This window comes from Neospora caninum, chromosome XI (assembly GCF_000208865.1).
Source record: "Neospora caninum Liverpool complete genome, chromosome XI".
NCBI classification, from domain to species: domain Eukaryota; phylum Apicomplexa; class Conoidasida; order Eucoccidiorida; family Sarcocystidae; genus Neospora; species Neospora caninum.
The window spans coordinates 3,910,724-3,932,418 of NC_018397.1; the positions used below are offsets into that span (position 1 = coordinate 3,910,724).

The 21,695-nt window shown below is 52.0% G+C and overlaps 3 protein-coding genes across 3 annotated transcripts; 1 reads left to right on the plus strand and 2 right to left on the minus strand.

Annotated features, from left to right (window-relative positions):
* Positions 1 to 2,792: 2,792 nt before the first annotated feature.
* NCLIV_057600 (conserved hypothetical protein) lies at positions 2,793 to 6,760 on the minus strand (the record flags this gene model as incomplete). The annotated part of the gene is made up of 3 exons (XM_003885316.1): positions 2,793 to 5,374; positions 5,694 to 5,769; positions 6,077 to 6,760. 3 exons carry the CDS (start codon positions 6,758 to 6,760, stop codon positions 2,793 to 2,795), a joined length of 3,342 nt encoding a protein of 1,113 aa, XP_003885365.1.
* Positions 6,761 to 10,630: 3,870 nt separating this feature from the next.
* On the minus strand, positions 10,631 to 14,203 carry NCLIV_057610 (putative mitochondrial carrier domain-containing protein; the record flags this gene model as incomplete). The annotated part of the gene is made up of 5 exons (XM_003885317.1): positions 10,631 to 10,792; positions 11,271 to 11,343; positions 11,618 to 11,817; positions 12,909 to 13,176; positions 13,728 to 14,203. 5 exons carry the CDS (start codon positions 14,201 to 14,203, stop codon positions 10,631 to 10,633), a joined length of 1,179 nt encoding a protein of 392 aa, XP_003885366.1.
* Positions 14,204 to 17,870: 3,667 nt separating this feature from the next.
* NCLIV_057620 (conserved hypothetical protein) lies at positions 17,871 to 20,439 on the plus strand (the record flags this gene model as incomplete). Its single annotated transcript, XM_003885318.1, has 5 exons — positions 17,871 to 17,906; positions 18,319 to 18,412; positions 18,847 to 19,064; positions 19,666 to 19,759; positions 20,390 to 20,439. The coding sequence occupies 5 exons, from the start codon at positions 17,871 to 17,873 to the stop codon at positions 20,437 to 20,439; spliced, it is 492 nt and encodes a 163-aa protein (XP_003885367.1).
* Between the last annotated feature and the right edge of the window lie 1,256 nt (positions 20,440 to 21,695).

Genomic DNA, 21,695 nt, shown 5'->3' on the forward strand with positions numbered 1-21,695 from the left:
TCTCGGAATATCGAAAGCAGCTATCGGTGCAGGCTTGAAGAATGAAATTGCTGCAGGGCAACTTTGCGGTTGGGGGGTTATGAGAGCTCGCACCTTCAGATCCGCGAAAATTGATAGAGCTGACTTTTCGTTGCGATATTATCGATCTATTGCCAACAGTCAGAGGAAACGACCCGCTTATTTGTAGCCTATGCCTAACAATATTTCCGTAGATGGTGACGTGCCTCATGGCTTCTTAGTCTGTGGCACTCGAATGCTGCTGTTGCTGTCGATGTGCATGCAGTGTGATTGGTGCCGGCCCCCGAGGCTGCTGGACGGCGACGTGGACGGAAAGACTTGAATACACCAAACTCGCCACACTGGACACAGGAAGGATCATTCACCATGCTTCCAGTCAATGTAATTAATATTGTATGAAGTGTGAGGGGGATTATATGCGCGGCCTGTCTGACACCAGCGCTGCGCGGAAACGTATACATACCTACAGAACTGCACGAAGTTCGTCAGGCCGCTTACATGCAAAACGGCTGCGGCTGGTCTATGTTAGCGCCTGACTTCATCCGTGAAGGGTACTGAGTCGCAGAAGTCCCCGACGTGCTTGTTGCAACTCCGTACAGTTGTTGGCACTGATGATCCCCATTACCGTAAGATTGCCGATCACGTTGTTTGCCAGAACGCTGACACATAGATATTGTCTGTGTCTAGACGACAGCTACCACCAAAAGGAAATCACGTACAGAACTAAACGCACCTTCTTCCTCAGGTAGAGTAGTGAGCGCATGCTACATGTCTGTTCCTGCTGACTGCCATAGGCATCATGCCGTAGCCGTACATAGGACGGGGTCGCCAATGTGCTTTTACTGCAGAACCTGGTCGAGAGGACGTTAGAAGTAAGTTTCCTTATCGGCGATTCCCTAAAAACTGAGTCGCGGTGACTGGCAAACTCGCTTCATTGTCCTCATCGACAGTCAATATGTCCACTGCAGAAAAAACTGGGAAAGACTCCACTGCACGCTAGATGAACACAATGGGAAACAAAACCATAATAAAAACTCTTGTCTTCCCCGAACACCTTCCGAGGGGTCTCGGCATTTGCTCTTTGAATTAGCCAACCACGGACAGTTATTGCCTAGACCACCGTCCGCTCCAAAGAAAGTAGGCTTGTTCGATGGGCTACTGCTTTCCTCATCAGCGTAGTAGGGGTAAACGAAAACAGTCATGGACTCGGGCAGAGATATTTCGTTCGACTGAGAAAAGAGCGGCAACATTTGCCTATTTTCACGCCGGCGGCTCATCCTGGGACTGTTACCACTTGTCATGCTGGCATCCGCATCTCCCACGGAAGCGGACATGCGAGAACCTCTCGGAGGCGTCACGTCTGCAACGGATGAGAATGGGCGCGAACACCTTCCGCCACTCCCCTTACCGATGCCTTCCCTGTTTCCTCAGAACACGCACTCACTCGAGCAAGTTGCTGAGGCCGGCTGTTCCCCAGTTAAGACACCGTCCAGTATTCAACATACCAATGCAAGCGTTGCACTGAAGCGCTGGGTGAAAGGCCAGAAATTCTTCACATACGGAAAGCAACAAATAACACGATGCGATAGTGCATAGCACCCGTTCCCGTGCAGCGCATCCCTCCAGTTGGTGCCATTTGCCACAAAATCCCTATTCCTCAGGGGCGAAAAACCAGGTATATCCCGCATCGACCACACACACGGCAGCAAGGACAGACCTTTCGGAAACGATTACCACGACGACGGTTTGACTTCGGACAATAATATGCTTGCGAACCTGTTGCCATAAAATACCAACAGAAGCAGCTTTTCTTCAGATGCTGTATCAAACAAAAGCAGGAATGTACATGCCTCGCCATTCTGCTGCTTCATGTACAGAGATAAACGGACGCTTTGTGGAAAGCTGAGCTTGTTGCGATGCTGTGTCGCATGAAGTCCATTAAACAGGCTTCTCGGCACTCTGTCCGCCGTTATGTAAATAAGAAGCCTTCAAAGACAGGAATGCAACGCAAGCGCGCGACGGTTCTGTCGGAGGCTTGAGGCTCCAAAAAACTGTCCCCTTGGCTGACCGCTCACAGTCAACCCTGACGAGCAAGCATCCAAGCAAGTCGGCACCTTATTCTGGTTCGGAAGATCAACGAACCAGATTCAATCCGCGGTGAGTATAGAACACGATAATGAGCCCATCCCTCCTTACGCGTTTTGACAAGACCACGGCAGATATGCCGCGTCATTCATTCCCTTGATAGGCCTGCAAAAGGATGTTCAACACTGCTCGAGTGTAACAGGGGCCTACGTACCTCGATATGCCGATCTCCCCAACGCGAGACATCCTTGAACACACTTCTGTCCACACCCTCTCCATGCTGCTCAGCATTCGACGGCTGTTCACCGTTTTACAATATAAGCAGAGCGCGCCCTTGACCATTAACCCGCCTAACGGTGGTCTTACGCACGACTTTAAAACACTGACAAAACCGATGCGAATTCACGAAGCGACCAGTTCGCGGGCCCGTCAAATCTATGCATCGACGATGCCTGTATCTGCAAGTGGTGAAGCGGTTTACGCGGTCCCGCCTCCTTCGGTATTCGTGCATATCGCCGTCTGTGCTGGATCATGTAAAGTGCAAGAGCTTCTGGTGGGGGTTTGCGAACACAGACGCGTTGGACAGGCTCTGCTCCGTCACTCATGGATGCTACCACCACCGCTGTATTGTTATAAATAGGGAAGCATTTACCGTTGTCCAAAGAAAATGCAACCGTACCCACAGGTCCTTACGATCCACCGTTCTTCTGTCTCTTCCAGGATTCGTCGGCTCGGCTGACCAAGTCGCACTCCGTGACGTCTCCAGTCATATTTTCACTGAGCCGTTTGCGCTGCCCTAGCAACTGTGACGGATCAGTTTGCTGTTTCGCGAAGACATGCCTCGTAGTTCCCCTGGAAAAACGTTGGGACGACTGAAGCCCTACTGGTCCGTAAGGCGCTCTCTCGTCTTGTACCGGTGGCTCGGAAGATGCACACCTCCAGCCACCATGCGAAAGGCTCTCTCCCGAGGAACCATCAGACACAATTCGTTTCAAATGATAGAGCAAACCTGACTGATTGTCCGCCAAACAGTGGTGCGCTGGCGCGCCTGGTTCTGCCAGCGTTCGCGCCTTCACGCTCGCAGACATTGCGGTTTCCACCAGTGTCCGGATCATGTTAAGGAGACCAACGTCCTGCACCTGCGATAATAGCGAGGGTGACTGCCCACTCACATCCTTCATTTGGCATGCACGGAGCTTTGCCAGCTGCTCCACGAGCTCGCCTCGTGAACCCCCGTACGCCTCCGACATCCAGCACGGCCCCCCCACACTGAGCTGCCGAGGGCTCGGCTCAATCCAGTCCACGTCCTCGTCTATTTCTGGTGACGCCTGCTGTTTAACTGCATGTGAAACCCGCGCGGGCTGCCTCTGACCATTGGTACAGCCCCTGATTATTCCCCCACTACCGCATCCACCATCAAACCGGTGCGTCCCGCCAGCTCGTCTGGAGTTTTGAACTAGCAAACTATGCAAATTCCCTTCGCGCTCATCTGTTCCTGCACTGCCTCGGCTACCTCTCTCCCAATCGTCACCCCGTCCCGAAACCATTGCTTCCTTCACAGGAAAACTGTTGTCCTTGCAAACATTTCTAAACTGCACTTTTCCGCGTGATATTCCTTCCCCTTCTCCTATTGACAAACCTCGTAACCGCGCTGTTGCAACCTTGATCGCCAACCATGCAGACATTTGTCTTTCATTATTGAAAGTTCCTAGACTAGCCAAGTCCAGAGGATGCTGAAACGTATCATCTCTGCCACCTCTTCCAGGAGATGCTCCTCGAATACACGAAACAGGAGAAAGCAGAGATGGTGTGTAGTCGACGGATGATGGATGAGACGGCGAGCGAGTCGAGTCGCATGAGGCGCCACGGTGAGAGAACAACTCGTCCCTTCCGTTTGTCTTCTTCACAGTGCTGGGTACTTCATCGTAGTGACGGCCACCTGAGACAACACTTGGAAACGTGTAGTCCATTTCACTGTTCCCACAGCAGTCACCCGACGACACCTCTGTCATTATAGATCTCCGACTCCACTTGATCATCGACTGCTCAAGAGGTAGGGGCTTGACCCACAAAAGGGACAGACATGGTCTCCAAGTGACAACGCTGTCTTTTTTTCTTATCAGCGACGATACTTCGACTGATGCTTGCTCCTTGCACCCGTTCACGTGTGAATGTGTATCTGCAACGTCTTCACCCCACTCGCCAACCCGGCTGTTGTCGAACTGGTGTCGACTGCTGCGTCCATTCTGCATCGAAGGACATCTTTTCGCATGATCCTTCTTCATCCGGAGTTGTGAGTTCATCGCATCTGCCGACCACCCACCAACTGACACTTCTCCGCCTCCTGCATCCTTCTCCCAGCAACCCTTCGACCGCTCTGTCTGTATTCCACCACTGTTGCAACTGGTTGACTCTTCACTGTCATGGATATGAAGCGTTACTGACCACACGCGAAGCAAATGCTCCACTGTGTGAGTCTTTTCTCCCTGAACTAGCGAACGATACACTCGCACAAGCCGTTGCGGGTTGCTGGTGCGGATACTGATTGTCTGGATGTTACAAGAAGACAGGAAGCTATCGAACTCTCCGGAGTCCTTGTAACCCATGGCGTCACGCTCTGCATCCAGCGACGGATTCTCCCTTTCACTTGAGAGTGGCGTTTGATTTCGCGATTCCAGTGGTGAGCTGGACATCGCCGCCGATTGTCCGGCCTCACTGTGCAGGCAGGACATGAGCCTCTCTGTCTGGCCCACAAGTTCTTTCACGTCTAAAACGGCTTTCCATAATTGAGCCTCTCTCTCTTCGATCCCTACAGAAGAGCTTCCGTTCGACGGAAATATAGTATCGTCCTGGCTCGAAGAATCGGGACCTGGCTCCACGCAGGCAGGTAGTGCCTCCAATGCCGTGTAGTGCTGACCCGCAAAAACTGGGGGGCCCTTGGACGCTTCGCCCGTATCACGATCTGTGCCGTCGATGTTGCCCACTGTCGTTCGCTGTGACGGAAAATCATCATCACACGGATGTGTGTATGCGTCCGACTTCAGCGACATCCCACCCGTAGCTCCACTGATTGACACCGCGGCCCCTCGTTGTGCCGCCCGCGGGAGTGGTTTCAAAACTAGACAAAAAAGTAGCGTCTTCAGGAGGACTGGAGAGCTGACACAGCCCTGCGCTGTGTACTCGGCCAAATCGTGCTTGTGGCATCCAACGACTCTACCACATTTATCCTGGAAGTAGTACTTGCCTCCTCCACCGGATTCTAGACGACGGCCTGTAAGACGAACAACAACGAAAAGCAAAAGTACTGTGCCTCTGTCAACAAAAGATACCATGACACCGGGAAAATGCTCCCTTCCCACTAGAGTCCCGAAAAAACGAAGCTGAAAAGAGAGTCGCTTCGCAGTAGTCCGTGTTGAACGGCCGGAAACATGTCTGGTTCCCAGTTGGCGTATTGCACTGCTAACAAGGAACGTCTTCTTGCATCACCTCTTGTCACTTGAATATGTTTGTTCTGCAGTGCTATAGTACTTTTCTGGAAGTCGTTAGAGAGAGCCGTAGATGTCCCACTCAAACTTCTGACGGGAGCTTACCTTGCGTGCAGAGCAAGAGACCTCCCTGCGAATTGAAAAGTGGGTAAAATTCCTCTAGCATACGCACGGTCTTTGCCTGAAAGCAGTGCCGATATAAGAAGGCAGACACTGACCTCCATTCGTTTTCCTTCGCAAAACGCGGCGCAGAGGAACACTGTACAGTTTGCATCGGGCTTGAAGCACGCTTGCTCCCTACCACATCCGACGGACAAGGAGGGCTCCCTTCGCTGCACCGGCACTGCACACCATACGAGCATACCCCGGAGAATAAATAACACCTTGCTTCCGAGGCTGCAAGAACACACGTCTGTAGACGTACCAACGATTACTCAAACGTCTATTGGATGGGGCAAAGAGTTACACACCTCCACCGCTTCACTCACCTGATCCCCATCACTGAAGGCTGCACAAGTTGGCAGAGGCGCTGGAAAAGGTGAGTCCCAACACCCCATCTCTGACCGATGCAAAAACAGGCGAACCAAGTTCAGCACCTTAGGAACTAAGACAGAAAAATTAGTTCTCCTTTTGCCAAATTCCTCGATCAACTCGCGGACCAAATTCTGGCCAATATCTGAAATGCAGTCCTTTTCCTTATCCACTTGATTAGAAACCATCCTGGCGCAGTGTTTCACTGCCTCCCTACACATTGGTTCGCGGTCGCTTTCGTTGGCACCCATGCTACCTAAATAAGAACTAGCGAGATCCAACTCCCCTGATATTTCGGCAGAACGTTCACGATCAAAATCACTTCTGTCATTCCCGCCAACATCACGGCTGTTCACGCTGACTGACAGTTCCCTGCTTGGGAATTTGTTAGCGGTCCATCCAGTTTGACTGCCGGTCTCGGACGCCGAGTTTACGCTACGAGGAGCTTCTGTCGCAATTACACCAGGTATACTAACGTCTCTTCTATTGTTTAGATATTCCTCAATGGAAAATCCGCTTGCCCTCAATTCTGGTGTGTCTCCGCGAGCGTCACTTCCGACGGAAGCCGGGAAGCTTGTGTCCACGCTGTCAGCTACAACGGAGACAAGCGCTACTTTCCTCTCATCATCCGCTTGACACATGCCGGGAATTTTCCCCGAGGCTCCCAGCAATGACTTGTTGACGATTGGTGACTGAGACTTAAAGTAACGCGTGCCCGGCGTCTCTGTCTCTCTGGCATCTGCCGGTTGGCTTCCATCTTCGCAGTAGACATGTGGAACAAGGCCCTCAGACACTTCCTGACTGGAGGACCTGGTGTTCCTGCCACTAGAAGGCGAACCAGAGAGCTCCTCCGTACATATCCCCCGAAACTTGCCTCTGATTTCGTCTCCGATGGAACGAATATGGTCTGTATGTAAGCCTTCGGCAGGCACCGCGTGCTCACCGGGCCGGACGTGTTCGAGGCCAACAGACATTTTCTGAAGCTCCTTCCCAAATGATGGAACCTCTGACGTCACTAGTATCCCCAATGCGCTATAGCTCTCCTGTTTCGCAGCATTCACAAGCATGTCAATCATGAATGAGTACCCGTGGGCAACACCGCTCAATCGACCTGGCATGACGACGGGCGACGAGCGCCCGCGAGCGAGCGAGCCAGGTGGGCTGCGTCAGTTGGATCTTCGGTAATTTGGAAGGACAAAAAGGGATGAAAAAAATTTGGTCCTCCACATGCCAGAGGTAAACCATCCAGGTGACAGAACAGGACCATACGTCGACAACTAGGACATCGATGGTACGAAAGAGACGGCCACCGCCTAGGAATGAGGGGCGGGCGAACACTGGTGACCGCGTCGCAGACCTCTCGTATCATCCCTGCGTCCAAATGCAGGATAGTTGTCGCACTGCAACAGTCACTAACCCAAATCGCAAAAAACAATCTGCCATCATTCGCATACGAAAGCCAACAGATTTCCAGTATTTATACAAAACTGCCGGACGAAACAAAGCGGCCGTTTGACCCCAGCTGCACTCTTGGCTTTCAGTCGGGGAAGCTGTCGACACACGCTCTGAGTAAGAGTGACTGCAGAAGAGACGCGTGGCCAGCCTTGAGGAACGAACCGAGCAAAGAAGTGACTGCCCCTTTCGTCTTGACATCCCATGAGCAGGAAAGACACAAAAAAACGAAAAGTACTGCAAGATAACGGTGATGGCACTGATGTTGCACGACACGCCTTTATTGCTTGAGAATTTCCATCCTGCCATCGACAGCCACCAATCGACAATCTCAAGAGTCTTCGCTACTGCTTAGTAGTGTGCTGGCGAGACATTGCAGTGCAACTTCTAACATCGCTGTTGATCAGTCCCTGTGTACTTCGATCACGAAAAGAGAAAGAAAAGAATAGCTGACACAACTGTCGATGACGTTTTTTTGCTCACAGATCTTTTGCTTGTCACCGAATTGCCGGTCAGCGTGCCGCAAGGGATGTCTGGTGTGCGTCAACTGGTATGGGCGGGGGTGGCGGGGGGCAGTCTCCGCAAGCTGTGAGGGACGTAGTGGGAGCTCGCGTTTTTCACCGCGGTTGAGGCGGTTACGACAGAGCGCCCCCAGAGCCACTGTCATTGGTAGTATTACTGCCTGCGGTTGTTTTGCTCCTCATTACGGATTCGGCGTACGTGGGGTACCGTGTCTCGTGGCACCAGGAAACAGAAAAAAGGAAAGACTTTCGTGCACGCTTCAGCGCTCGTTCCATTCTCCCCTGCCTTTGTACGTCTGGAGCGTCTCTGTGGCACACAAGTGTCGGACTCGCATGCAGCTACCTCGGCCGAGAGCGACTGAATGGGCAAATTTAGCTTATCTACACCGCACTGCTCTGAACTGGTCCTAAGCGAGAACGGCTGCTGCATGGATATAACAATTGCTCTGGTGGAGTTAACATGATAGCTGCTTGGTCGTACGCGTCCCAACTGCCGCGCACCAGGCCTGTCGCCTGAACCGGTAAGCAATGAAAAGCATGGCGAGTAAGCCACAGCGTCAGGACATCTACTCATAAATCAGCAAGCAGAAAACAGGAAGAGCTTAGGAGAAGCAGCACAAGGATGCGCCTCCTGAGCGGCATGCAACGGAATGTAGGAAACTCATGACGATATATGCATTATGCGGCCAGTCGCAACTGTACGAATCACGGTTGACTACCGGTGCACCAACGGTGAATTATCGGGGTGTTGAACAACTGGAGTGAACTAGCCAGCATGCAGGAGATGTATTCGGTTTCTTGTCAACAAGAATGGCCCCATTCAAGGTTTCAGACTGACCGCGATTGAACTTTCGTTTTCGAGTCTCTGCCTATGAGAGTGGAAGGCGATTGAAGCTTTATAGTTACTGTTCAGTACGCAGCAGGCGGGGGTAGCTTTTCTACAGATCGTGCACTTCCGCAGTGGAACATGTGGGCTGACCGTGGTGACTAAAGAAATCATCCGTCTCTCATCCGGCCCGTAGGTTGCCACCACAGGTACTGCTTCCTTTGCCTATCTCTGTTCCGTTGGAGCACGTGTTCCGAGAATGCGCTTCACTCATTACTCCTGTAGTAATTCAACATTTAAAAGAGCTTTAGTCTGACTTGGGGCCGGTCTTTGTTGACCCTGTTTCCACAAGTGTTCACATCCCCACGGCCCCGACGGTAGACATCGTCAACTTGTGCGGTGCTCGTTTTTATGATCTTCCCCCGTGTTGCGCATGACTGTACCCCTCTACGCACCTTTCCAGAGGTGTCACGGATTCTTATGGATTCTTATCACAAGTAGCTCTGAAAAGAAAGTGACCTTAGCACTCTTTCCGGACAATGGCGACGAGTCAAACAGACACAGGGGAGTACATACCTAAGAGGGAGGAAACGAAGGCGCCGGCTTCCGGCTTTTGAATGCCTTCAAGTTGGGAATGGCACATCGCAGTCGAACCCGTGGAAGCTGATGAAGCTCCGGGATGTTGAATGATCAACGTCAAGACTAGATCATCAGTCGTTGAGCCGGTTGAGGAGGATTATCACTATTTTGAACTCAGTTTGAGGTCAACACACTGTACGCTGGTGCGGCTGGTCACCTTTGGCTTGGTGGCCGACAGGGTAACTACATCAGCGGTATTTCTGCCCCACATTTAACATTTAGTCTTGCAAGGAAAGGTCCATAAAGCGAAGTGCCTCCTGAATCATAGGCGGTGCACCACCAGGGCAGGAACTCTGTCAGACAACAGCCTTGTTCACGGGTGTTGCCCCTTCTTCGGAGAAAAAACCTATCGACGCGTTCCAAACGAAATTTTTTCTCCTTGCCGTCCTCTGCCGCCTTGCGACCTCGAAAAGCTTACCAACGTCCGGCGTCGCATACCGGCGCTCTTTTCTTCCTGACCTGATCGTCCACTCGCGTTCCTCCCGAAACGGAGCCCGTCGACACTCAGTTTAAGGAAAAGAAACTGGAAATCTACTGGATGAGCGATGACCTGAGGCATAAATGAAAACTCTGAAAGCTCGCACGATCCCACACATGATTCTGACTCGTTGTTATCAAGAGGGACACCTTAATTTTTGTATGGGAACCTCAAAATTGTGGGCATACGAGTAGGGTAGTCCTTTGTCATCGGGTAACCACCGCGGCCCAGTGGCCGCGCACGGGCTCACCCTGCCACAGGATATCCTCCGTCGCAGTGTGAAAGAGACAGTATCGTAAGGAGGAGCTTCCAATAACAGAATATAAAGCTGTGGTAGATCGATACCCCAGCATTCCCTTCGCCGGCAGGAGCGACAGCGTTCACTCGAGAAACTCGCGGTTGCCTCTGCGTCCCCAGCGCAACACGGCTCAAATGCTTATACCGCAAATCATGTAGACGCAATCAGAGTGACAGCGGCTACCTCGTTTATTAGCCTCTTTGGAAACGTTGAAGGCGCTGCGGCCGTAACTGGCAGCAATGCCCCTTTACAATTTCCCCGTAATATTTTTCCTTGCCATGGATAGATGTAACCGATTCATTTATTGAGGGCCGGTTCAGCATATGTCAGGTAAGCGGACTTGAAGTGTTCAATCAAAACCTTCAGCACTGCGAAGTTAGCACTGTGAAACAAGACACGAGCTCCGCTTCCCCTGAATAGACCTCTGGTGCCCTCTTCCCTGTAAACTGTTGCCAACCCCTGCATGCATACGCACAGGAAAAAGCAGAACACAACGGTCTTCATCAGCTTGTGAGAGTAAGGAACCAAGGAAGCCTAGTCAGGACACAAACCGTAACGGTCAAGCACTGGCGTCACCTTCCAATTAACTCCCCAACGCAGCCAGCAAACGGAAATCTGCCGAGGAGCAGATAGTGGGCCTCAGCTCCGGCCCAGATTTCACGCCATAGCGCCTAATCAGGAAATACTGTTGATGCACCGCGTCTCGCCTCGTGCAAACATGATGTGAAAGATTCTTCTGTGCTGCCACGGCTGTTCGTTAAAATCTCGTAAAGGAGAACGCCAGCATTTCGGCTGGTGCATTGGGAGTTAGTTACACGCACCCAAACATTGAGTTTTTTCGCGTAGGCGTCTCGGGTCGTTATCTGGAGTAGCTGCATCCCGCTTAAGCACAGACGGTTCAGTGAAAAGAGCCAACAGATGCGAGCGACACACTTACATGAAGCATATTGCGATAGAGGAAAGGCGTCGCTCGAGCCGTGTTTCCCGTTCGTGCACGCTGTACCTGAAGCCTGAAAAGGGCAAAACGAGCACTGAATCGTTGCGTCGGACCGCCGGGGTGCTCGCCGAGTATAATCATTCATCGAAAATTACGTCCGTCTCATCCCTAACCTGTATAACGCTCTGGCTTGCCTTGCACGTGAGGCCAAACGCGCTTCCTGCCACAAACGGTCTGGAGCCAGCCGTCGCACTCAAGCTGACAATTTTCTACACATGCTTTCAGGAGGCCAGCTCATCTAGTGGCGGTGTCTAGAAGCGCCTGGTGGTTCGGGTTCAATGCTCTACTCGTACCTGAGCTTTACTTTATCCAAAGGAACGGTCAACCAAGCCGCTGACGCCGCCGCAACCAAGGCACAGCCCCCCGTAGCCAACGGCGTCAAGGAAGCAGTGCCACGAGATGAAGAGTGCCGGTTCTCGACCAAGACGTCCGGTCCACCGATTTCCTGTCGCCGATTTAGCATATGCAAGACTAGATTTTTTAATTGCTGTACACCAGAAGGGCGCGCAAAAACACATGGAACACACACCCAATTTTGCCGAAGAGGCTCTTCAAACTTGGGCTCGCCTGGATTGGATTGACGTGCGGCAATAGCCTTATTCACTCAAAGCCATCCTTTGCCATCTTTGCGATACAGACCGACGGGCCTCGTGTGTCAGCCGCCTTGGCATTTACTAACTTGTTCTATCCCCCCCCTCCCCTCTTCCCGTTTCTATTCTCCCACATGTCCCCCTCCTCGTGTTCGCTAATGAGTGCTGTCCTGGTTCCGGAGTGGCCGCCAACATTCGTGCATGCTGAACAAGCCCACCACTCACGTCGTCAGCTAGGATCATGTTGCCCAAGAACAGCAATAGAGAGATGAACGCTTGAGCCCGTTACAATTCCGCGTGGATCGCTACAGCAGTGCACAGTACAGGAGAAGCTACTACTGTCTCGCCCCCATATTTTCCTCGCCACGTTTGAGGTAAACCATCGGTCGCCATGGTTCTCCCTCAGGGCGAAAGGGTGTTCCAGCGGGCGTTTTGCATTGCTGCACATCGTCCCCCGCCAATCTTACGCTATCAAACATAAAGAAGAGAGCGCTTAAGGGGCCGAAAGACACGAGTGTTGCTCCATATCCCTTGTACAGCTGTCCAAGACCTTCTTGCTTGAATATCTGGCTCATACAGTCCCAGCTTCCTCGATAGGCGCCCGTTCCAAGCACGCGCTGCGTCTGAAATCGACCCCGGAAGAGACAGAAACAACTGGTAATTTCGAGCGAATTGAAAATAAGTGAGACTAGACGGCGGTGGCAACACCAAAAGGAATTGCATTACGGGCCCGTGCCCATTGGTCGGGACCCTCAGTGGCTTGAGAAGTTTTTATTGAGGGCCTTTCAGCGCCCTGCATGTCACAATTTCAACTGCCAAAGGTTCTGGTGCGCGCGGCACCGCTTCTGAACGTTGTGCTTAGCGAGAGAACAGCTCGATGAAGAAGAAAGGGAAGAAGCATTTCGCTAGTCCAGACGTGATATGTAAATGCCGTGTAACGTCTGGTGGACTTCGCGTTTGCCGGTCACTGCGACGCGATAAATTTTACCTGAAGGCGTTCTTTGCAGACATCTATGGGCACCCAAAAGACACATGATACCGCCTCGGCGCCGAATCCCGAGACGAGGTCGATGAAAGGTGATATTGCTGTCGGAGGCCTCATCTCTGCTGCATCACCTGCATATCCTTCTCTCGCTTTGGAATCCACGCTCTCAATATTCGGCCACGACGAGAACACACGAACCAGGGACGCCCGTATGATCTCGAAGGAAGTGAAGAACAAGCATGTTGCCGGTAAGGAACCACACCCGCAGATGCTGGAGCACAAAAACGCAGGGACGGGTGGAGACGTACGCTGATGTGGCATGAGCCTTGCGCGGAGCTGACGAAGTAAACGTTGGGTATCCGATCGTCCGTCAGTGGCATTCTTTAGTGTCGAGGCGTCGATATAAATGGGAGCAACTTCATCTTTTGCCCCCAGATAGAGAAAGGGGTGTCGGCATACGTTCACGTAACAGGACTGGATACTTTGTTACTGAGTTGTCGCTTACGCAACATTCTCCTTGTGGTTGACCTCAACTCCACGGTAACTGCACCGATGACCTAACAATAACAGGCTACACAGCCATCGCCAAAAACAGGCGCGCACCGAATCACCTACTACCCGCGACAAAGTAGAACTTGGTGACACTGAATGTTTCTTATTTGCTCCTGCGTTCAAACGATTTTCTATGCATACGGAAACTGATGGCCACCAAGCTCTTAAACCGCGTGTGACAAAGTGTTTCTCATTGCAGGCACCCGCGAGGATATCTCTATTTTGAGTCTCGTGCTGCTCTGCTGCGCTATTATAGACGTCACAGCTTACACGAAGCCCCTATATAAGCCAGGGAGCCCCTCCCGTCTCCACACCATTCTCAGCGTGTGTCCCGTGGAGGTTAGAAGGGAACGGTACTCGCCAGCAGGCGTACGGTCAGCAGCGCGGCCCAAAACTGCCCCTATAGTTGCTCTCCTGCCCTCGCCGCTCAGTTCCTGCTTCGACTGCACCATGCCCGAAGACTTAACTGCGGAACCGTTTTGAATAGGAGAAACTGACGATGATGAAACTCGACATTGCCTTGAGGTCACTTGCGCTTGGATCATCGCCTTCGCTGTGTCAATCGGATGAAGAAGACATCGACCGACGAAGCCACTGCACGCGGATGCAAACATCAAAGCTCTCATCTCTCGCCAGTCAATAGCAAGGCCATATGTCTCTCGGCGCCGGTTGTGTTCAGCTGAATCGCTCTTCGACGAAGCCGCTCCGGACGGGCTGCCTGCGGTGTCACCGGCGGATGGCGCCATTTGATGCGGGAGTAGAATACGGCGCCAGTACAGACTATGTCACCCCGCAGAAATGCCGACAACGGTCCCTACTCGAAGATAAACGACTAAAATCATGCATACCACTTCGCCAGAGTCAAGCCTCGACTATATGCAGGAACCGTGGCACACCCGTTAGGCGCCAGGCAACGCCCAAATCGCAACGACCCTGGAAAGCGCGACCGGTGCAGAACTGTCGAGCTCGATTCGACTGGTGTTGAGAAGCTACATGAATTCAAAAGATAGAAGGCAGAAAACGAACAGGCTTTTGGGTAGCGATGGATATCTGGAAACGGACAGCATATAACCCTGAAGAAATTTTCGTCGCTGGCGGCTTGGCCGTTGCATGCTCGGCAGTATCACGGTGCATGCTACGGTGGCCAGAAGTCTGAGAAAACTGCGACCCCCCTTCACGAACGTTACGTCACCTAACTCTCGTGTTGCAGTATGCTTGTAGTTGTTCCACAGATGAACCACTGAGTCAACAGTCTCCTTGCAGGTTCGTTTTTGTTCGACCGTGAGAGCCAGGGTGATTCCTATGGACGGAGAAGGACTGCAAGGAACATGCAGTGTGCGCGCTGGAGGATAGGGGGGACTGACGCATTATCGCGCTGATCAACTAGCGGTGTATGTACACGGGCAAGCAACATCCCATTGTCCCCGATCTGCGAATAGGATACACAGCAGGTTCACGATAAAGTGGATTGCGTTTGAGAGTGGAAGTACACAGAGTTTCTCTACCGCCGCAATAAAGAAGGGCAGGTCTTTCTTACCTTCGCGCTAGTAGGCGCGCACCGCGCGACTTTCACCGTTTGGGCCAAACCGGTTTCAGAAGACCTGTACGTCCCACGAGGGGATTCTGAAGAACCCTCAGTCGTAACAAGCACCCAAATACAAAGCGAACATGCGTAGATACATTAGAGAGCCAGCACGCCAGGCGAAGGAACTAGCTGAAATATGTGTTCCAGCGATGCTATGCAGCATCTCGTGTCTTCAATCAAGCAGGCTCATGTCGAGAACATCCAGGCAAAGAACAAACAGATAGCTGCAGATATCGGTTGGTCATTTCTTACAAGCATCCTTCAGTAGCCTCCCACAAGACGATAAGTATCAGCGGCTGCGACTGAACGCGGCGATCAGTCTCCAGAGAGTATGGACCGCATTGGTAAGAAGCTGGCCGCCCGACGCTGTTAAAGCCTGTAACACCGCGCTTACACCATAGGAATCCCAAAGGAAATCAGTGGAAGCGGTAACGGCATACTAGCTAACACGGGTTATTTAACACAATTCACCAGATGAATCTCAGGAAGCCCGTGCTGAGGACCTTCATGCCGCTGTGCCTGACGAAGTGAGGTGTATCGAAGTGTCGAATCCGAGTGAGAAACGTCTGCCATTTCCTAGCAGCACCGAAATGCTGTTAGGCATGAACAGGCCCGGAAGCAACAAGCTGCCTACAAGAACAAGCGGCTCGCCAGTATTCAAGCAGATGAACAGCAGGTTAGTAGCTCATCTCGTTGTCCTTGACTCTCAGTGATTTGTCGCCTCCTTGAGACGTTTAGCCAGCTGCGATACTTGGAGGGTCTTTGCTGACGGATGAGATTTCGCAGGAAGATGTCGAGGAAACGACGAAACTATTGCAAGTATGCCACGCGAGGCTCATGATACGTGGAGTGTTTTCACCCGATGCGTTTTTCAGCGATTTCGATTCCAGACGCTTCATTCGAGGAAGTTTGACAATTACAAAGGGGTCCTTGAGACATAAGCAACGAACGTCGCTATCCACATTTGAATAAATAGATATGGGTATTCTGCGAACAAAACTCGCAAAAAGACTGCAATTCGCCAAGTTCTCAAATGCCTGTCCCTACGATGGTTGCTGATATAGATATGTAACCCAGCGCTGTTGCGCTTTGTTACTTACTTCCGGTTTTTTCCGTGATGGTTTTGGTGCTAAGTCAGGCACAGGGATTGTTCGGTCAATATTTGTGTGCGACGTTCTTACTTACGCTGGCACAGGTCATGAGCATCACGATCTTTACGTTCCTTTCGCCTAAGACAGATAGAAGCAGTAGAAGGAGTCGCTTCTTCGTTGTCGTATCCAATGTGCTTCTGTGAAACGGTCTCCTTGGCACCACGTGGAGGGATATTGTGTGAAAGCATCCAAAAATGCCATTCCCTCTGCCTGTGGTTCAGGTGTTGCCTAACAGTGACGAGCGCCCCTTAACAGTTTGCTAGGCGGTCTCTCGATGATTTGTCGTTTCACGGTAGCTTGCTCTTGAGATCAGTCTACCGCCTCCGTAGCATTTTTGCTTCTCGAATGCGCCGTAGCGGGCAGAAGGTGCAAGGGTGCTGAACGATCAAGAAATAGAACGCGTCCGTCTACCAGAAGATGACAGGATTAACGATTTTATCGGTGGCGGTGGATTGTGTCGACACACCAGCCCAACATTTTTATCAGCAGAGTTGCAGGAGGTGTGGAGCCGTCCGTATGAAGTGATGAGGAGCGCTACGCGGACGTTATCGAATACGTGTCCCCATCTGTCGGGAAAATAAATGGCGCTGTGCCAATTAAAAACCAACCTAAGTTACAGCTGTGACGCAATTTACATTTTACGTGTCTCTGGTCTCCATGCAAGGGAGTGGTTTTTTAATATTCATGTAGTGCAGGTGCGTTGGCGAGTTTTCCGGCCCCGTGGAAAGGGGATGCCGTACAGGAGACGAAGACTGAATGCCACGGATGCGATGCTTACACGCTATTCGGAAGAGGAATGAAGACGTGCGTCGGCCCTGGTGATTTTGGCGACAGCACCGCTCCTTATTTCAGAAGGGTCAGAGACAAATGTGACTGCAGCACCTGCCGACCTTGTATGATTCTGTTCAATTTTCTGTCCATTGTGGACTCGGCATGCGTTCGCGGGTCACCGCGGTAACAACTGCTCTTTCGTTTCGCCGTCTCGTATTATACGGAGCGAGTGACCTTCGTTTCCGATAGAGCATGCCTCTGGTTCGGCTGAAGTGCAAAAGATCTTTTTTTTATGCCACAGAGAGTGGACACTGAAAATAGTGTCCGCACTGCTGGATTGAACATCGATCGGTCGAGACAGGAGCCACAGAAAGCAGGCAGAAAAAGTTGCCGGCTCTCACTCCCTTCCTCATCGGTGCATGCCCGTAAGGATGCTGCGCATGCAGCGAAACGGGGCAGCCTTGTGGCTCTCTGGTTCCGGCACTGCAATACACACTCTCTGCTGTGTGTTACCCAATTCTTCGCTTGTTGCTTGTTCTTTTTTGTGTGCAAGCCCATGGTCTCCCTGGACGCCGACTAGCATCCAGGGCTTTGTTCTTGCTTCCCTGTTAGACGTGCATTTCATACAGCGCACTCGACGAGTATTCTGACACACCATCTCGAGCGGGAGACCTGCTCTAGAGAGTCGCAGCGAAGCTGGCTTGGGCCATTGCTCTCAAAAAGAGACTCTGTCATCCGCTGGCTTTTTTCGTCCGAATGGTGGCAAACGGTTTCAAGCATTTGCTGAATGGGGTAGATCGAATCGGCAACAAAGCCCTCGAGGCAGCGGCAACGCATATTCCGTCAGAACCTCACCGAGATTGAAGCCCTTCCGGGTGCTTCTTTTTGCAACAGAAAGACGTCAGGATGGCGGTCGCTTGCGTCTGCTTCGTTGGCAAACAAGTGAGGAAGTTAGAGGGAGAAATCGGGTATGCACTGCTGGATCTGAATGGGAGTGTGTTAGCTGTGCCCGGATGCCTCGCACGTTTGGTAGTGGCCACAAGACAGCAAATAGGTGACTGTTGAAGCAACGCAGGCTTTGACTGTTGATTAGGGACTGGTGGTAAGTTCCATTCAGTATGTCGATATATACTTCGACTCGCTGTAGGAGCCCGTGGACGCCACGCACCATCCTTGAAGGATTACCATTCGCGTAAATCATCGTGTGTAGAGGGTTTCATTTGGCTCATTGTTACCATTCGCGTAAATCATCGTGTGTAGAGGGTTTCATTTGGCTCATTGTTACCATTCGCGTAAATCATCGTGTGTAGAGGGTTTCATTTGGCTCATTGTCCTACGACTTGTGTGCCCACAGAATGAACCCCTCTCGCTTCAGGTCTTCAATTCTGACGATGAACTCTCGATGCAGTTTGCCGCTTACGCAGCTCTTGACATTGTGGAAGAGAAGGGTAAGGATCTTACGAAGCACGTGACCTCGCCGTGTAGCTGTCCGTAAGCAGACTCTGCCACAGCATCCGGTCCAGGGTTTGATTATCGCCTTCTGTTCATTCGCTTCGAAAACCAGGAAGCCCGGTGGGCTCGCTGTCTGTACCGCCAACGGTGCACCGTGTTAATCTTCGTGAGAGGATTCTTCACTTCGTTCAGCGACAGGACACATTCGCGACAGGGGATGCACAGAAAACACCGAACTGTATCATCCGGTAGACTATGCAGTGGAGAAGCACCGACTTTAGCGCCGTATGTTTCGCATTGGACGTATATTTTATATGTAATCGAATCCGTCGGATGGCGCAGCTTCCTCGACTGAAATTGATTCCTATTCTGCGTCTTTGTTTCTCTTTTCTGCCTGCTTTTCTCTCACCGCCTCTCTGGATGTTCCAAGTCCAAGCTCAAGAGTCGTCGTCGCCGCCTTACGGACAAACGGGGGGAGCTGCAGCGTCCTTGCCCCCGCCATCGGGAGACTGCTACCTCGGCGTGATCTGCCCCGCTCTCTGCCTCAGCCGAGACTACCTTTTCTACGCATACGTCTGCACTACAGGAGTGAAAATTCTTGTTGCCATCGAACAGCGAAACCATTATCTTCAACACGACGTACGGAATGTAAGAGTTTTCTCTTCTTCAGTGTGCCTCAAGTTACGCCGCCGTATCGACATACACCCTCACACTCCTAGTCTGCCCCGTTTTTCATTCGGCTCGAGAGTCACCAGCCTCGCCCCGCAGCGAGTCCCGACGCGAATTACTCTGTGCAGACGAACATTTAGTGACTTGTCTGTGTATAGATTTATGCCCTTCTCTGTCGAGGCAGATAGGAAGATGTGTGCATGCATTTTGAGTCGAAGAGTTCCGGTTGAGAACGATGAGCGTATCGAGCATTCATACATACGCCACAACAGCTCTCCGTCAATGTACTGGCAAGCGTTTTCCGAAACGGTAGACCGGCGGGGAGGCCCGAACCAGACGGAGGATTCACACGTATGGGGAAGCGCTGCAGATGGTTCCGCTGCCCCTTTTTGGTTGCATCCGAGTTTCGGAAGCGACTCGAATGTCCCTGGTGTGACGGCGAGAGTTGTCTACAAACACCGTGGAAACCAGTGATACAAAAAAGCCGTGAGCAGCTTCCCTTTTCTCCGCCGTTTTCGTCGTGGCCACTGTGGACTGCTCTCCTCTACTGTCTTTGTCGCTGGTGGCTGCGTGCGCTCAGCTCTTTCGAAGGCTTCATCGCCTGTATGCAGACACCATCTGCAATCCTTTTCTCCTCGATACCATCGAGACACCAAAGTTTTTGAGTGAACTCGGTAAGAAAGCTCGTTTCATCGGAGATTGCACTGCACAGATCGTCTGCGCTTCCTGTCGCTGTGTTTACGCGCAAACATCTGTATTCGCCGATTTACTTGTAGGTTCCCGCACGTCAACCGGCATGTGGGAACCGATGTAGGGGCCGCTGTGCCCTTTGCGCATCAGCTAAGTGGCTGATCGGTAGAGCTGCTCGTCAGTGTTTACTTGGATCTGTATTTGCCCCTTCAGGTGGACATTTCACTCGTCCTGCCGCCGTGTATATCTGTAGACGTCCATGTAGAACAGCAGCGTGCACGCACCGTCTCGCCCGTGCGGCCGGTTCGCGATTCGTGACGATACTAGCCGTGCGTTGCCTGCCTGCTGGGCACACAGGTTGTACATACACCTGACCCTGCTTCTGGCGGCAACTGAAGAAGACGCTGAAACCTTCAAATACAGTGCGCGGAAACGTACCACTGCGCAGCGCTGTTCCGCCACCCAATGTGCGCTCTCTAAAACCTAATGTTCTGCCAACGGCAGCAATGGGAAGTGGAGACAGCGAAGGCATTCTAGGTGGGCCTCGGCAAAATTGGCATATGGAAATTGAGAGTTTCTGCTGGTGCCTCTTGCTGCGTGTCCCCCCTTCTCAGACGCCATCGTCGACTTCTACGGAAAAAAATTTGAGGGTGGAGGTCACTGAGGACGGCATCCCGCGCGTGCATCGATGCTCCGCCGGGCGTCCGAATGATCCTACTGCTTTTCTTTCTGTCTCTTCTTGAACCTGGTTTTTTTGTTTGTTGCCAGAGGTATCTTCTCAAACCAACATCTGGTGCGTCTGGTTTCGTCCGGTTCTCCCAAGGTGAAAGGAAGATGCTTTGGTCTTCCTTCTCGCCTCCAATGGCTTGGCGATCTCGGCGTGAACCGTGGGAAATGCCGTAAAACACGAAGCAGAAACGTCTTCACGAAAGCAAAATGCGTCAAACACCACATTCATGCGCCTCGCCACCTACTGACACTGACGCTTCGCGATCCCTGCCAACAAAAAAAAACGTGTTTTCCCGTGGTTCTTCCAGGCGTCGCGTAGCCGAAGGGTGTGATGGACGCCACGATGCATGCCAATCCCCTTTCAAGACGTCAGAGTGGAACCACTGAGTGAAAAGCGTGAAGAATGAACGACGCTGTTGCGCACCAGACAATCAGGCGATGCACTTTAAGATTTGCGCCACAACCGAAAAGTGTGTCTGTAGCGGGTTAGGTCACCGTGTAAAGCAAATCGTACGAAACAAGTCTGAGGAGTGCACCCGTGCCTCGTCGTTAAACAGCCACTCTACCCCTCTAGCGTGTATACAGGCGGACGTCCGATCTCTGTCCGCTTCTGTCTTCGTAGCGGCCCAAACTACCAGACAGCTCGGTGAAAATCTGCAGCTTCTTTTTCGCGTAGCACGCGCAAGGGGCCGTGCACTTGCCCAGCGCACTCTGACACCTTTTGCCGGCCTGCTCACGCTCCTCGATTTTTTCCAGTATGAATCTACGGCCGCGCGTCAGCGCGAACCTCGAGACCCGCTCTGTGCGTACACTGCGCGTGTAGGTTTGCAGAAACAACCAAGGGGACGCTTCACAGGAGTCGTTGACACTTCAGCGAGACGCCTCAGTGCGTCTTCTGAGGAGCGGCGAGAAATGTCTGATTCCTGCTGCGCTCGGCATATAATCGTCGCGTTGAAATTCTGCCCGCTAGCCGCTATAGAGATGCGGTAGATCTACATCATTCAAGGGGATGCCCGTGCGCAGAAAAGAGCCGTTTCGCCGTGCACGGACCGTGGCCGTCGGTGGACACTTGCAAAATGAAGTTGAAAAGGGGTTCTTCCGGGTACTCGAGAAGAGACGAAAAACGAAGAAACTCTCCACTGAAAAGAAACAAAAGGCGCCGCAGTGCCGTTCCGCCAGGATGCGCATCCG